General features: G+C 45.3%; 1 protein-coding gene across 1 annotated transcript in view; it reads right to left on the bottom strand.

Moving 5' to 3' along the window:
• Positions 1-17934, bottom strand: part of CA6 (carbonic anhydrase 6) — a 35251-nt gene extending 17317 nt beyond the window's left edge. The window contains exons 1-4 of the mRNA XM_050931428.1: positions 17590-17934; positions 5177-5269; positions 2917-3099; positions 522-670 (exon numbers count right to left, since the gene is read on the bottom strand). Of these exons, the coding sequence (XP_050787385.1) occupies positions 522-670; positions 2917-3099; positions 5177-5255 (411 nt within the window). The 5' untranslated portion in view covers positions 5256-5269; positions 17590-17934. The remainder of the gene's footprint in view (positions 1-521; positions 671-2916; positions 3100-5176; positions 5270-17589) is intronic.

The raw sequence follows: 17934 nt of genomic DNA, 5'->3' as shown, positions 1-17934 counted from the left end.
CTGCAACCTAACAGCCTGATCAGACTTGAAGCTCAAACTATAGGGGCTTCTGCCTCAATCTCTCTATTGCCCATAGTATGCAGGGATGGAACCTGGCCAGAAATAAGGCATGGCCCAAATTTTGCTGCTGCTTGTGCCTTAATTTTCTACTTCCTCTGTAGCCATCTGGAAAGGATGGGTGTAAAAAGCACCCATATCAGAATCCTCCTCTTGCTCACATCAGTGGTAGCATTTTACATCCACTTTGCAGTCTCCTCTAACAAGGGGAGATGACCACACAAGGCGGTGACAAATCAGGCCCATGGACTTCAGTGGAGTTGCTCCAGATTTACAGCAATGTAACGCAGACACTTGTAACCCTCTACACTCAAAGCAATTCACAGGGAACTGTGTTTGCCAACAGAGGTTTTCTTTTAACATGGGATTTTCCTGCATTTATTTATTTTATTTTTTTTCATGAGTAGTTGCCTTCTTTCCTCTCCCTTTATGAGGAGGACGCATGTCTCCCCTTAAACAGGTACCTCCGCAAAGTATCTCATTCCATCCACTGTGTGTTCAGAGCCGCTGGTCTCCAGGTCCAGCCCGCCCCAGTGCAGGTGCATCTGGACAGCGGTGAAGAGGCTTGGGAGCCCTTTGGTGATGCGCATGGTGGGTGGCAAATCAATCTGGACTGCAAGACAGGAGAAGGTGACATGAAATGAACAGAAATGGATGCAGCTGGTCCAGATGCTGTGAATACTTAATACGGTGCATACAGGTTGGTGGGGAGAACAGTTCCACTGAACTGAGTGGGGCTGCTCCTGCTGGTGGGGGTAAACTCCCTAGCCTCTGTTTAGGAAAGCACTTATGCATGTGAGTACTCCTAGTGATGTCAGTTAGGGTTAGGCTGGTGTTTAAGTTATTTCTTGATCTGGGGCCTGTGCTCCATAGTGGGTGTTAGCAAGATCAGCCACACTGAATGCTGGCATGTCCAGAGCAGCCTTAGCACTAGGAGAAAGCGTGACCTTAGGCATGCTGGTTTGTATGATCTCTGTAGATGGGTTTAATTGATCTAACCCAATCTTGTGGCTGGCATGCTCGGGCTTGAACTCTGAATTTCTTTGCTAAAGCAAAACTGTCTAAAATCAATGTTGCACACTGAATGAGTGTGAGAGAGATGGATCTGCACACACTGGTGCATCTGCAAAATACAGCTGGACACTGAATTGAACACACCTGACATAAATCTGTACGTGTCTGACTTTTTCTGCAATGCTCCAGAATGGGAGGAGAGTCAATTAAGCACGTACATGTGTCACAAGTGCAATTTTCAAAGGGTGATCGTATGAGCATCTTCAGTTCCACCCAGGTAATGTTCAAAATCACAATTGACTTTAATCTGTTAGATCCAATGAGTGCAGAAAGCATTATAACAGATTGCTCTAACTGCTTAGTGGTGGCTAAAACCTCTCTAAAGGCTTATAGTAGAAATAGCATGATGCGGTGAACAGACCCCATCCATGACTGGTAAGGAAAGGGAGTGATACACCATCCCAAACAGGGCCTTATTGGAAAAACCTGGGAGCTGGGCGGGCACAAACCCACCCGCTTCTCAAGGCCTGTCCGACAGCCTAGCAGGAGAGACCACTGGACCTGGGGGTTCCCAGTGGGACAACTAATAAAAAAAACGGGGTCGGGAGTGGTGGTGAGAGGTTCAAAATGAGGGATCCAGATGGGGACACCAAGCAGAGGACCCTGGACACCACCTACTGCTCCTCAAAGGCATCTAGGAAGCCAGTGGATGCTGCCCTGTGGAACTCTGCCTGGAGGCATGAGACTAGGGAAGACTGGAAATAGGCCCCCAACAGTCACAGAGCACCCCTCGTCCATCCTCCTCCTCCTCCTTGTATTGTAGATGGTAACCTTGGCCAGGGCCAGGAGGAGGTTGACTAGGAGGTCTCGTGACTTTGTGGGGCCACGGATAGGGTGTGCAAAAAATGAACAGGTGCGGAGGGGGGGGAAGTACACCCAGAACCTCAGCAAGAGGTTCTGGAAGAGCCAGAATAGGGGCTGCAACCTGGCACATCCAAGGCGCAGGAGGGGCAGGCCTTGGGAATGGAGGTCAATCGCGCCAGATACATGCCTGTGCTCATGGCTCTGTGAATGTGCTTCCAACCAATGTCCCGGCAGGCCATGGGGCCGAAGTGGAATAGATGCTGTCCCACCAGGGCTCCTCACTCTCTACAGGTGGAAGATACACCTGCAATTTGGTGTCAGGGCTGGACACAAGGGTGAGGAAATGCTATGTGCGGAGCACAAGCACATACAGTTGATCCCTAGGCGCGATTCAAAAGCAGACCGATTGCAGGGTAGGCAGGGAAACGACTCTGCCCTATGCTACATTGCTGACAAGCCTAATTAGTGGGATGCACTTGATCTTCTGGAAATAAATGACCTAACTAGCACCTGAGAGGGAACTCGAGAGTATGGAACAGCAAGCTATACCTACCTGACACCTGGGCCTCTCTGTAGCTGCTTAGTGCCAGACCATGCAGGGCTGTGGCTGTTTGAAGTATGCCTTATGTTTCTATTTGGCTTCTCGGAAAGGTCTTATGATAATTAGGGTAACTCTTTGGCTTGGAAAAAAATGTATCCCCTAGCAGGACTAGACCATAGTGACTATCTAGGTCATTCCATGGGGTAGTTAAGGTGAAAATCCCAAGGCCTGTTTTCAGTTTCCAGGTAATTCTACAGCCTCCGGTTAGGCTTATATGTAGTGTCAATTGTCCATGGCTATGGAAGGAGAGATGCTCCAGTCCCTGTTCGTGGTATTGAGGCAGTAACCTATCACCCTCCTGAGATTAGCAATGATGTCACAACCCTGTTGCCCTCCTCTCTGGGGCAGGAAAGGTAGCTGGACAAGCCCCTGCTGCTTACCTGAGTGCCCGTTGTTGGTCATGGTGAAGTTTCCCTGCAAGGGTCCATCGTAACCACTCAGCTCGAGCTGCATCAGCTGCGGGTTGTACCTCACTTTCCTCTTCTGAATGTCGATGGGGGACTGGTGCTTGCCAGTGCAGGCTGCAAAGTGCTTTCCCCAGTGCATTTCATCCAGCTCTCCTGCTGCAAGGCCGAGGAGAAGCAGAGCAGGCTCTTACAAAGCGGCATGAGTGCTGCTGGCTCATTGGCGATGAGTTGTTCCTTGCTCAGCAGCAGGGCTGTAGAGCATCCCTCTCTGATTATTATACCACCAGGAACTGCATGCCTGAAAGGCTGATCTACCTTCCCTAGCGTGACACTACGCATCATTCTGGCTGCATGACAACTACACCACCTGCCAGAAAACCTGCCTCCCCCTAATATCCCATCTCTACTAATGGCTGGAGGCTGAATCTGTATTGAAATAGAAGTGGTGTTTATACAGACAGTTATGTTATATCTATTCCAGGGGCCAGAGGCATGAAGTCTGGGTTCTTTTACAGTGAAAGCTTTGAATAGTGCTAAGCCAATTGTCTCAGTTTCTCCAAGGTGGGGGCCCACAGAGGATTGTCAGCAAATTCTCTACTTATTTTTTTTGTAATTATATAGGTACGATCAAGGAAATAAAGCATGGAAAAGGAGAGCAAGTTTAAAATAAATTAAACCTTTTGCGTATTTTTTTCCTAACTTTCATTTAGCTTGCTGTCTATGGCTTCTTTGGTCCCTTTAATGCTCTCTGCTAAGAAAGTAACTGGTCAATGCTTTACTAATAAGAATTGGCACTTTCAGTCCTACCTCACATTTGAGGATCACAGACCTACTTATTCTCACTGATCACACCATACACTACCTCTTTAGGGTAGGTAAATAATATTAATTCCTTTTTATACATTGGTAAACAGACAGGGGGAGTTTGTGACTTGTCACATTCATGAGTCAGTTGCAGATGTAGAAATAGAACCCAGGAGTCCTGGTATGCCATTCATCTACTCTAAATCACTAGCTAAAATTCCTTCTTTGTTAATATAGAAAGCAATAACATTTCCACTTCAATTCAATCCAAGTATTTAACACCTTCCCTAACCCCAGTGCCATCCAAATAATTAAGCACTGCGTTAATCTTTGGAGGCTCTTTGCTCTCACTGTACTGTTGTATTCAGGACATTATGGCACTTTTACATCCTCTGTCATTGCTCTGGCTTAGAATCAATATGGAAATCCATTCTTTCTTTTCCAGCAGTTCCCTTTGCTAATTACAGCACATTGATCTATTTCAGAGTCAGAATTTCAGACTACCACAGCCAACGTAAAGCCTTAAGCTGTTGCTGAAATCTCCCACTGAGAATTCAACAGTACAGGGTGATGGCCTGGCTTTTTAACCATTTTAAAATATATATTTTAATTGTTCAAAGCTATTTCAGCATCTGCCTAGTGTTTTTCTATGTATTTATTATTACTGCATCGTTAGAAACCTATTTCAACATCTGAGACCTTTTCTTTCATTTTACTTTGGGAAAGTCAGTTTTTGCAGGTACTGTAACTTAATTCCCAGACATACATCAGTGAAGTAATTGCACAGATGTTCAGGAGATGTTGGTGAAAAGATTTTGAAGATAATTGTTGTAAGCAGCCCTGTGTGCTATCTGCAATTTAAAAAAAAATTAAATCAAGAACTTTAGTTCCCCCACTGTGGCAGCCTGCTTCCAAGCCCATTGAAATCTGTGGAAAGGCTCCCATTGACTAACTTCAACAGATTCTGAATCAGATTCTGAAAAGAACTAAGAATTAAGCAAAATTTCACATGAGGGCAAATATGCAGACAAGCAACCTGCTGCCTCTGTATCCATATTCCGCAGGCTGTGAAAGTAAAATAGTGTGCAAACAGTTATCTAAATGGAAAGCTCTTCTTTTCTTTCTAGGCTCAGCAAAAGGTCAGCTTTTATTCTAAAGCCCTGTAAAGATTTTTCTCGTTGTTTGCAACCTATTGTTCTGTGTGACCATGTGTCCCAATCACACAAAGGAATCAAGAAGGTTGGCAGTGAAAAGAACCACGTTTAAGATACACGATCATCAATGAAGTGAAATAAATTAGCTGCCATGTTGTTTTTAATAGACAAGCTGAAAAGCCAAGTTTTAGCTCCAACCACAGGTGACTGTCTTAAGCAGCCTGGTGGAGCCAGCAGCATTTAAAAAGCAGGTGTTTCTCGCTTGTAGTCATTACCTTTATATGTCCAGTGTTTTGTATGAGAGGCGCTGAGATGCACAAGGAGCAGGTGCAGCAAGGTGGCTGGAATCCTCATGGCTCTTGCAGTGTCTGAAATCAGAACCAAGCTGGGCAATGCATTTCTTTGACAATCCCAGAAAGTGTAAATAACAATATACTTGAATTCCAGTCCTTCCACTATCTGTCCTATCCTTCTCCCCTCCCTGCTGAAACAATCCCCCCCACCAGGATATTTTACGTGAGCTGCCAGCTACAAATGCTAAAGCATTTTATTGATCTACTCACAGAGGCTGCTAGTTCTAATGAAACAGAAGGTTACTCCACCTTCTGACATGCACTTGATGTATACTTTTCTGCCCACTTTTCCTGTCTGTCTGTTCCCATTAAGCAGGGATGTGAGCTTCCGCACAACAGTGCCTTGCAAATATTAACACTTAACGTTCTTCTGCCTCCGAGCTCAAAGCAGAGCCGTTTCGCAGAGTCTGAGGCAGAAAGAGGTTAAGGGACTAATTTTCAGAGGTGCTGAGTATCCACAGCTGTATTTGAAATCAATGGGACCTACAGGTGCTCAGCCCCCAACACTGGGGCCAGATTTTCTCCATTAAAATCTATGGGTTGTGGGTACCAAATGAGCTTTTGAAAATCCCACTAAGGTGGCTAGCTGCATCTTTAGGTGCCTCAATACCTTTAAAATCTGGCCCCAAGTGATTTGCCCAAGGTCACATAGCAAGTCAGTGGCACACCTGGGAATAGACCACAGGTCTCCTGTCTGCCATGCTGCAGTCCTGTTCATTAGACTATGCTAATGTTGTAACAACAACTTTGGCAACCTGCACCCGCTCCCTGCCTAATAAACCCCTACCAATAATCTCCCCAAACCAAAATAAATAATAAAATCAGAGCCTCCTGCAAGAAGTGTTTCTTCCCAAAAAGGGAGAAATGCCAGAGACTCCATGAAATCCACTAAGTACTTTGCTATTGCAATGGATTTTACATTGAAGGTGCTTAGATACCATGGTAATGGCCAGATAGATAGATTATGTCAATAAAATCTCCAGTACTTTTGCCCTCTCTGTCTCTGCCAGTTTCAGTAATGTTGCGCTGCCTAGCAGTGATGACTTAAGAAAGCCAAAGCTAAAACAGGTACGGGAGTTGCATTTTTCACTTAAACTTGGCTTTCTGGGGCTTGCATCAAGCTGAAGAATGGGAAATGCTGTTTTGTTTTTAATCTAATTGTGTGTCCATGAATGGTTAATTTTAAAAGGCCTTCCTGCTTCTTTATCCCACACAGCACGTGTTTAAAGTTTGGGAACTGCTGAACTATTGAGTTATTTAATCAGATGTGTATTTCCCCTCTCCCGCCCCCCCAAGAAGTCATTTATTCTGACAGCTGCACTGAACTGTGTAAGGACTGAACTAATCAAACATGTCCTGCAATGCATTTCATAATCCTTGTGTATCCAGTTGGGTAAATAGTCCTTGGAATTAGCTGAGGGAAAAATTTTAGCGGTTTATACCTGTTTATGCTCCAGAATTCCGCACAGGACCACATCTGAGGACGAACTAGCCAAGAGGTCACTTCTGCACCAAAGCATCCCTTAAGAACATAAGAATGGCCATACTGGGTCAGACCAAAGGTCCATCCAGCCCAGTATCCTGTCTACTGACAGTGACCAATGCCAGGTGTCCCAGAGGGAGAGAACCTAACAGGCAATGATCAAGTGATCTCTCTCCTGCCATCCATCTCCACCCTCTGACAAACAGAGGCTAGGGACACCATTCCTTACTCATCCTGGCTAATAGCCATTAATGGACTTAACTTCCATGAATTTATCTAGTTCTCTTCTGTCACCCAGCTGGACTTGCATTGAACATGGATGTTATTTGGGAACAATCTGTTTCCCTAACCTATCCTTTATTGATCAGCTCCCTAGGGGTTACACAGAGGTTTTGAAATGAAGCCAATTGCAAGCTTGTGCTGGTGCCAGGATTGCTGGAAGTGGGGTGAATTCATGTTACATGGAGCCATTCTGCTCAGTGCCCAAGCTGCAGGATTTACTTGGAGTTTTCAGGAGGACAAACAAGCAGTTTAGGCCAAGAGTGGCCACTAATTGTGGGAACTTCCATTGTTTGGAGCCCAACCTAAGACATCCCATGCCCACTTACACCTAAAACTCTAGCTGAAATCAGCAGGCACTGCATGTGCTTGGCAACTCCAGAAATCAAACCTTAATTCTGGGGTCTCAGGCTGGGCAATCAAAATTAGTAGCCATTTTTGAAAATGTTGCCGTTGGGTTTTTGCTGATTCCAGGTGTAAATTCTAGTGTCTAAAGGACAGGTGGACAGTGATGGGTGGAAAGAAATTTTGCCCTAAATATCACTTTAGCCCCCTACAGCTCAATCAATGCAGCATTTGCTTTGAAGATGCATCTTAAACAAAACCTTTGTAATTGTACATGCTAAGCATATTCAGATCGCAAGCTCCAGGTACAAGCTGGTTGACACAAGGGTCGGGAAGGAACTTCTACCTATATAAAGCATTGCACAGACGGGCAAGTCCATTATGTGCAGGTTCTGCCCGTCTCTGGAGCATCAGGTAGTGGTCTCTACCGGCAGAATGTTAGACTTAATGGACCAGTGGTCTGACTTGTTACAGCAATGGAGTAACTAAAGATGAAGACGAATGATTAGCTCCTAGGAGCCATCCCCTACAAGGAGAGGACTTAGTTCCCCCATTAGAGGAGGTAACAGATATTAAACTGATGATACATTTGATGAGAGAGGGGCTTTGCTGCATGGTTTGGAGCCAAAGTTATGAGGTATTCAAAACTGGGGGGTTTAGTTTGGTCAGTTATTTAAAAAAAAAAATACTGGACAGGAAGCAGTAGCAAAATTCCGATTCAAACATCTGTCAAAGGGCTGCGGGTGTTTGGAGCTGGCAGGACTGTGCTTTGGGCCCATCTCGACACTTGAATTTAGTCAACAGCAAATTCTATGTCTAGATAGCTCAGGCATAAACGTTCTTAGCATGTTTTTGGTACATAGGCAGGCTGCTTGCCCCTGGATGCACTTATACAGACTTCAGCCCCACAAAGTAGAGAGGGAAATCAGCCTTTCACCCCACAGACTTGGCTTCCAGACACCCGTGCTTGAATGTCCTTCCTTATTTCCATCTGTCCCCTACGTTCACTCTGTACCATCAATTAAATTTGGCTTCAGCCAGGATGCTGCTTCTATTTCAGGCAGCTCAAGAACTCAGGTCAGGTTCCAATTTCAGACCCATCCTTGACAATGCAACTATCCTATCCCTCTTACCAGTCAGGAATGTATATAATCACACAGCAGCCTTGATCCTGCACTGGAGTAGCTGACTCAGCATCTACATTTATGTCTACACTGCACACCAAGCCCAGGCTTTGACTCAGGTTTGAACCCAAGCCCCCGTTCTGTATGCATACAATCAGTCTGACTCATGTCAGCAAGCATTCAGAACCTGGGTCCTAGGACCCCACTGAAATTCAGGTCCAAAGCCCTGTCATTTTGTAATGTGGATGCAGGTGGAGCCACAGACCTGAGTCAGAAGGTCTGCGTCATACAGTGTGAACTTGTTAGTGTGGCCAAGAGGTTTATAGTGCAGTGTGCATGCTCAACTTTAGGCTTGGAAAACTCGGGTCCACAAGCCCCACAGACCTGGGCCTAGTGTGCAGTATAGATATATCCTTCAGTAGTGCCCCTTTGGTCCAGGACACCACATATTCAATCACTGAAGTCAATGGGAGCTTGCTGGATCAGTCCCAGGTCTGAGGAACATTTGGCCAGGAGCTAGTTGTTTGACTCCAGACAACCAGATTTCCCTCATCCTGGATGTTTAGTGTTTGTTAATAAAGGCTAATGCCTCTTCAAACAGAGTTTTTCCTGCTGGAGCCAGGCTGAGTAAAATATTCATACTTCTTGACAGCTGTTTGTGAAAAACAGAAAGCCAGCCAAGGGAGCTGCAGATTGGATAGATCCCAGTCCTGGAGTAATGCCTGCAAAGGCTGCATGGGCTAGCATTCTAGGAAACACTTCTGTCCAGTAACTGCTGTTCTGAACGAGGGAGACTGGAGGAAGGCAGGGCGTTTTGTGGACCTCTCCCGAAAGCGAATGGTGTTTCCCTGCTCTCCCTCTACGTCAGTGGCTCTCAACCTTTCCAGGCTACTGTACCCTTTCAGGTGTCTGATTTGTCTTGCGTACCCCCAAGTTTCACCTCTCTTACAAACTACTTGCATACAAAATCAGACAGAAAAATACAAAAGTGTTACAGCCACACTAGTAGTGCAAAATTGCAGACTTTCTTATTGTACCATGTAATTATAAAATAAGTCCATTGGAATATAAATATTGTCCTTTTATCTCAGTGTATAGTATATAGAGCAGTATAAACAGTCATTGTCTGTGTGAAATTGTAGTTTGTACTGACTTCGCTGGTGCTTTTTATGTAGTCTGTTGTAAAACTAGGCAAATACCTAGATGAGTTGCTGTACCCCCTGGAAGACCTCTGCATGCCCCCAAGGGTACACGAAGTCCTGGTTGAGAACCATGGCTCTAGATTAAGCAGTGGGCACGAAATATGTATTCCTGTTGTTCTGAATGGAGTTTGGAGGAAGGGTCCTCACAAGGCTGCATGGACTTTTGGGAAGCATCACTGAGGTGTGAGGGGAGTGTGAAGGGTGGGGTGTGTGAGGAAGGCAGGTCACTCCACTTACGAGGAGGGTCTGCAGCTGCAAGCGGAACGCTGCATAGTGGTGGTCTGGGAAGTAAGAGGATGGGGTCAGGTCTGTGCTTCCAAGCAGGGACGTGATACAAATGCCTGTGTTTCACTTACACACTCAGACAGACGATCAGAACTGGTCCAACAGGACAAATAGTTTTAAATTTAGGAGTCTCCCGCTTTTCATGTGGGCCAGGTTACTCCCCGTGAACGTGGCCATATTTCCTGGGACCAACCCATGCGTCAGCAGTCTGGAACTGTGGCTTAGATAAGGACATTACTGATTAAGCTGTTCCAGGCTATATCTCAGTTTAGCTGATGCCAGCTAGTTTACATTTAGGTTTGCCTACTGCATAGCAAGCAACAGCTCTACTAAAACGTGGCCAGTCAGCAAAAATATCAACAACATCCACAGACACAGTGGCATGGGGAGGCCTCTGCTATACAACCAGACAGATTGCTGTGGTGAAAAAAAATCATTTGATTTATTTTTACCTTAATTTTCTGGGGTAACAAAACTATTGTTATGTTAGGGGTTCAACCTGGCCTCCATTTCTCCACATGCATGTTCTTGCACACAAATCAGGTCCCTCCTGGTCTCTTATTTATATTGAGCAGTGAGGCCTCTGTGGAAATTTGGCCCTACATTTCAGTTTTTCCTGTATTTAAACTAATCTGCAAGAATCATGGAAGTTGGTGGTGATACAGCCCCTCAGGGCTGGCAACTCATTCCACCCAGCCTCCAGGCCACATGGTCACTGCAGAATTGGTTCAGCCTGTATTATATTCTCAGGTGCTTGGCCAAATTCTGCTCTCACTGATGTAAATTCAGAGGAACCCACTGATTCTACTGGAGCTCTTGGATATGGTGGTGATTGGGGCTATAGAAAACCAAAGATTAGATAGTCTAGGGATGCTCCAATGTTAGAGAGCAGAATTTGTCTTGCTTTGTATGATTTAAAGAGTGATGGGCCTAGCACTACTTCACTTAGGAGCCTATTCCATAGTCTCAAAGATCTCATCTGGCTAGCTCAGGTACTATTGCAGACAGGGGTGGCTCCAGGCACCAGTGCAGCAAGCATGTGCCTGGGGCGGCAAGCCGCGGGGGGCACCCTGCCGGTCGCCATGAGGCCGGCAGTCAGGCCGCCTTTGGAGGCGTGCCTGCGGGAGGTCCGCTGGTCCTGCGGATTCAGCAGTAATTTGGCGGCGGGTACGTCGAAGGTGTGGGACCGGCGGACCTCCCACAGGCATGCCGCCGAATCTGCATTACCAGCAGACCTCCCACAGGCATGCCGCCGAATCTGCGTTACCAGCAGACCTCCCACAGGCATGCCGCCGAATCTGCATTACCAGCAGACCTCCCACAGGCATGCCGCCGAATCTGCATTACCAGCACACCTCCCACAGGCATGCCGCCAAAAGCTGCCTGATTGCCATGCTTGAGGCAGCAAAATACATAGAGCCGCCCTGACTGCAGGGAAGCCACAGCAGCACGCGTTTCAGTGTGGACTAGCTGCGCAAGTTATTACCCAGAGTCCCTGGTGGGCATGTGCAGCCCATGCAGAAGCATGTGCTGCTCCGGGCTTCTTTGCTGGTGGCACCTGAACTAGCTAGATTAAAGCCAGCTCGGGTACATCTACACAAACTGCATTCACACTCCTTGACTGCAGTGTAGACGTTCCCTTTGTCACCCACTGAGTCCTGTCATCTCCAGGGGTAGGTCATGCTGGTGACCATCCCACTCTTTTTCCTTCCTGCTCAGGGCAAAAGGAGATGATGGGTATGTCTACATTTTTTTTTAAGTGTGTTCTTTACTCCAGTTAGCTAGCTTGGGTCAAAATAGCAGTGAAGACACAGCAATTTGGCTTTTAACTCAGGTTAGCAGCTTGAATTAAAGCCTATGGGGAAATCTGGAGCTGAATTTGAGCTGATAACCCAAGTTTAAAGCTGAGTTTCTGCATCAATGCTGTTTTAACCCAGGTTAGTTAACATGGGTTAGCTAACCGGACTTAAGAGCATACTTCTTTCTGCAGATTTTTGTAAACATGCCTGAAATTAGATTTCACTTTTCTCCTGTAACGAATCTGTCTAAAGTAACTGAACATGGTTAAGCTGCAGGGGGACAACACAGCTGCATTTGTGTGTCGCTTGTAGCTAGTGCTCCTGACTCCCCATTGTATAACGTGTAGAGAAAGCACTTCTGCTATTCTGTATTTCTGAAAATCAGTAAAAACAATGTAAAAAGAAACAAAAACTCCCAAACCCCTTAACAAACACATACTCCATGCAGAACAAAACAATTTCTGGAAATGCCATTGTTACTCTGTCGCTGGGTAAGCACTTCTGTCCCCCGTCCCCTCTCCATACTGTATTGTATGTTGAGCAGCTGTGACATCCAGTGGCCAAATACAATACAGTTTAGTTTTGTATAGAGTCCTTCATTCATAGAAACAATAACATAGCCCTTACATAGCATTTTTCAGCTTCAAAGCGCTCTACAAACAGTAACTAATTAACCCCTGCCACAGCCCTGCAGGGTAGATGGGTGTGATCAACCTAATTGTACAGATGAGATGGGGAAACATTACACTCTAGGCTCTAAACTAACAGTAATGGTGATAATTAATGATGAAGTGCAGTAGTTGCCTTATTCACTTCTGGGATAGGTGAAGACGCCACAGAGCCAAACTCAGGAGTTTCTCTCTCCTAAGTTGATACCTTTTGCCTTACAGCCTTCCTTTACTCCTTATCTGATAGCAGATCCTGTCTGTAAGGAGGGAGATGATCCACTGAGCACACAAGACTAATTCAGCACCTCAGATGGAGGCAGCAAGTGATAGAAGGGATGTGTTCTTAGGCCCTGGGTCAAGAGAGAAGTGTGGATAGAAGAGGAGATTGCAGCAGTGGAGATGGGGAGTGATTGGTTCAAGGATAAGGAGTTCAGCAACAGCCAGGTCTAAATAAATGCCTTTCCCAGTGATGTTCTGAAGGTGCAGATGAGACTAACTAGAGCCATGGAAGTTGTGGGAGAAACTGCAAGTTCAGAGTTCGAGCAAACTGAGGCTGGATTCAAGAGCATGGTGGTGGAATGAAAGATACAGGACAAAGAGGCCTCCTGACGTATTTAATAGTAAGATGCGACAGTGTAACCAGACAGTGGCTTTCAAGACAGGCAGATATATGGGAAATAGAGTGATAGGAGCGTGAATCAGGGAATGGAAAGTCGGCCACTTTCCAAAAGTAGGGATGTCCAAGGCTGAAGCTAGCAGAGATCCATCCCAGAAGGGACCAAGAGCAAAGCCTTTAGGCACTTTGCAATGGAGGGGGGAAAAGGAGGATGTAAAGCCTCCAACAGAGGCTTAGGTGCAGTATTTATTCTGTGGGTCAGATGTATACAGCTTCAGTGTTCATGCCTATTGTTTATCTTGCTTCAAATCAGAATTCAGGGAACTAAATTAATGGATTAGCATGTGCTTGCTACATTCTGCAGTTGTATTCAGAAAGCCCCTGCAAATAGAACATCAGAAAAGAGAAACTGACAGAAAAACAACCCTGGAATGGATTGGATAGTACAAAGGATGGTTAAAGTGGGTGGCAGACCCATGCACCCCCAGCTCGCTGAGTTGAATCCAGCCTAGGCTGGTAGTGGTAAAAAACGGTTACAATGGGTATGTAGTGTGGAGACGGCACACCAAAGGTAGCCTTCATCTAGCTCGCTCCAGTAACAATAGCAGAGAAGCTGCTGCAGCACAGGCTGTTGAAGGGGCCAGGACCTTGAGTACATACCCAAGCAGCTGATGCAATTTCAATACTATTGTTACTCAAAGCAGCTTTGATCTAGCTAGCTGTCTACAGGTATTGCAATCACACCTCCTGAAAGCAGTGCTGACATCCCTTATTTCCTGGTCAGGGCCTCTGAGCGAGTGATTTCTGCCCAGTTCCTGGTCAGGCGGTGTGTATTTCACAACAAAGCAAAACACTGGGTGCTAGTGGGCTCCCTTGCCGGAAGTCTAAGCAGAGAGACCAAAGTCTGAGTTGGCTCAGAGAGCATGTGTGAGGGTATGGGAGCTAAACATGATTCTTTCAGGCTAAGGTTGAGATTGGTGGGGGGCAATGCAAAGGAAACTCATATTGCTGCTGCCCATCCTGCACTTGTTCTGTGCATAGAGGATGTTTCTGTCCAGTCCTATCAATCTGGTGCTTTTCACAAGCATTAAATACTCACCGAAACAAGTAGGTGAATTATTTATTAATTTACTGCAAATTTATTGTAATATTCATTGTTGTTTTTTTAATTAAATTGCAAATATACTTCCTTAAGGACAAGTCAAATTAATGACTAATCAGTTCCTGGATTTGACATCTTGTTCATAACTGTACCAGACTTCAAATGCTAGGAAAAGATCAGAGCTGTAAAGAACCCAGAATCTACAGCAAGGTGCAGTACAGTATTCAGCACGGCAGCACCTACCCAGGTGATTACTTAATGATTTTTCATAAACATTTTCTCGTCATAGTTTGCTTAAGGGCCACCCAGAGGATTGAGGGGGCCTGGGGCAAAGCAATTTCGGGGGCCCCTTCCATAAAAAAAAGTTGCAATACTATAGAATACTATATTCTTGTGGAGGCCCCCAGTGGGGCCCGGGGCAAATTGTCCCACTTGCGCCCTCTGCGTCCCCCCTCCCTCCCCAGGCAGCTCTGGTTTGCTTTAGCAGCAATTTCCTTCAGGTTGTACCGTTCTTGGCAATTCATGATTGGCTGGATTAAAAGCCTTTGTTTTCACCTGAAACCTTCAACGTCAGGTGACTGCATTTGAAATTCCCTCTTCACTTGTGCCGTAAGCATACAGCTAAGGGTAGCATAAAATCCCTCCTTTACCTGTAAGGGGTTAAGAAGCTCAAAAAGCCTGTTTGGTACCTGGCCAAAAGGACCAATAAGAAAAGAAGATACTTTCAAGTTGGGGGTGGGGAGGGAGGTTTTGTTTGTGCTCTCTTTGTTTGTTCTCTCTTTGAAGGAGAGAGAGAGACCAGGGCAGGAAAAAACATCTCCTAAAAACATACCTAAAATAAGCATCTAAGATTACAAAAATTGTAAGTAAAGCAAGGAAATGTGTTAGATTACCTTTTGTTTTAGTTTGTGAATTTTCCTTATGCTAAGAGGGAGGTTTATTCCTGTTTTTGTAACTTTGAAGTTGAGCCTAGAGGGGAATCCTCTGTGTTTTTCTTTTTATCACTCTATAAAATTACCTTCCAGCCTGATTTTACAGAGGTGCTGCTTTTACTTTTTTCTTTATAATAAAGTTCTTCTTTTAAGAACCTGATTGATTTTAGCATCCTAAAAATAAAGGGTCTGGTCTGTACTTTTATTAAGGGTAGTTGGTTGGTATATTATTCTCAAGCCTCCCCAGGAAAGGGGGTGAAGGGACTTGGGGGGATATTTTGGGGAAATAGGAACTCCAAGTGGTGAATCTTTGTCTAAATCACTTGGTAGTGGCAGCAATACCATCCAAGGACAAGGAAAGGATTTGTGCCTTGGGGAAGTTTTTAACCTAAGCTCGTAGAAATAAGCTTAGGGGGTCTTTTATGCGGGTCCCCACATCTGTACCCCAGAGTTCAGAGTGGGGAGAGAATCTTGACAGCTTGTTTTAACTTTTTTAGCCTTCCTTGCGGCTTCGATATATTTATAAATACCTCTGTCCTGAAATTTGAAAATGGACATGTGATCATTTTATATATAAAAATTACTCCCTTTCTCATTCTAGGCATTAGGATAGAAGGACTAATGACTGACTTGCATTGACATTATATTTTAAACAGGGCTTTGGAGCTGTACTCCAGCTCCACTCCAGCTCCAGGCAAAAACCTGCAGCTCCACTGCTCTGGAGCTGCTCCACACTCCAACTCCGGTCTCCGTTCCAAAGCCCTGATTTTAAATAAGGTACCTTCCCATTAGTCTGATTAGAGACTAACAAATTTATTTGAGCATAAGCATACAGAGACTATGAAAAGGTGGAAGTAGCCATACCAACTCTAAGAGGCCAATCAACTGAGATGAGCTATCAGCAGCAGGAGGAAAAACAACTTTTGAAGTGATAATCGAGATGACCCATAGAAGGTGTGAGGATATCATGTTCTCTGTATGTATAAATATCTTCTTGCTGTATGTTCCATTCTATACATCCGATGAAGTGGGCTGAAGCCCACGAAAATTTATGCTCAAATAAATTTGTTAGTCTCTAAGGTGCCACAAGTACTCCTGTTCTTTTTGCAGATACAGACTAACACAGCTGCTCCTCTGAAACCTGTCATTATTCTCATTGGTGCATGTGTACACAACAGTGCATTTACATATATGGACACGTAGACTGAGGCATTGCATATAACTTATGCATGGACGTGCTCAAACCAAAGTCCACACTGTCACCCACTTAAAGTCAGCATTTTACCTATCACATTTTAAAGTACCCGTGAAACCATGTACCTGATTGAATAAACCCCTTGAGAACCTCTTAGATGGGGGAACCTAATCCACACAATCTCTGGCCTGGTTCTCAAGATCCATAAGATCCTCGGCCCATCCCAGCTGGTTTCATAATGAACTATTGAAGAGTGACTGCCATACCAACCACCTAATCCAAAGCCCATTGAAGTCAGGCTAAGACCCCAAGTCAATATGCATGAATCTCAATCAGATCAGATGGCAGACTGAGGTCGTTGCAGTCATATAGGATTTGTAACTCGGTTTCTTGAGAGCAGATTCTGGCTTGCCTATGCTCATGGGACAATAGCACGCAGACACATACACCTACACACTATCTCCGTATTGATATCAGCTCATGATCTTGGCACCTGAGTACCTGCATTAGATCTAAAAGGCTCAAACTTTGTATAGGACCTTCAGCCAAACCCTGCTAATTATGCCACAGGTGGGTTGATAACTGGGGTGTTATGGGTTGGCAATTACCCCCAGGCAATGAGTTTCAATCTGGCATTTAGGTGCTGGCCAAGGCGGAGGTGGCTTTTGGAAGCATTCACAATACTTCCATTTGTCTGTCCTTAAGAAATCTGTGTAAGGGATGGGGTGGGTTAGGGAAGAAATGGAAAACAAAGGTCAAAATAATTTTAAAATAACCATCATGCTAAGTCATTTCATTATCCTGGTGCATTAAAACCTAATCAATGGCTCAATGGCTGCAAAAAGCATGACAGCAGAGAGAAACGCTTTGAGATTCAGCACCAGGAGTCAGGCAGGCAACTGTGAATAAACATTTAAATATTCATTTAAGGCAGTGGTCCCCAACCTTTTTCGTCTGGCGGGCGCCAGACGACGAGCCACGGAGGACTGTGGCGGCGGACGAGTATCCGCTGAAATTCCACCAACAAGTGGCAACGTCAATAGGCATCGCTGCTGAAAAGCAGCGTCATCTAGAGGCGTTGACGGCGAAATGCCGCTGATTTTCAGCAGTATTTCAGCGGTGATGGCTCTGGATGACGCAGCTTGTCGGCGGCATTTCAGTGGATGCTCATCCACCAACCAGTACCCAGGTGTACTTAGATGCCCCTGCAGGAGCCATGGTGCCCGCAGGCACCGCATTGGGGATCCGATTTAAGATTTTTAAAAGATGCCCACAAACCAGGATTAGTCTAACGTGCACCATTACCTTTCTAAAGTCTGCTTCTTAAATAGCTCGGTCTGTAGAGTTGATAGAGAGAGGAAATCAGAGCATCAGAGTGCTGACTGCTGCTTCCATTACAGCATTTCTCTGGACCACCGACACCCTAGCCGTGCAGTGATGAGTTAGGCCAGAAGATCAGGAAGCCTTGATTACAAGGATGCTTGGTCCCAGAAAGGAATCCTCAGCTGGAAGTTCTGCTTTTGGTGGGAACACATCAAAAAAATGCGAGCTGGCAGGCAAACATGAAGAGATCTGCTGGATATGGTAGATGTGGATGATATGTAAGCAGTAATATGGTCAAATTCACGCTCCTCAGGTGTGTTGTGAGGT

Source organism: Gopherus flavomarginatus, chromosome 21 (genome assembly GCF_025201925.1).
Source record: "Gopherus flavomarginatus isolate rGopFla2 chromosome 21, rGopFla2.mat.asm, whole genome shotgun sequence".
Lineage (NCBI taxonomy): Eukaryota > Metazoa > Chordata > Testudines > Testudinidae > Gopherus > Gopherus flavomarginatus.
This window is presented reverse-complemented; position numbering and strand designations above follow the sequence as displayed.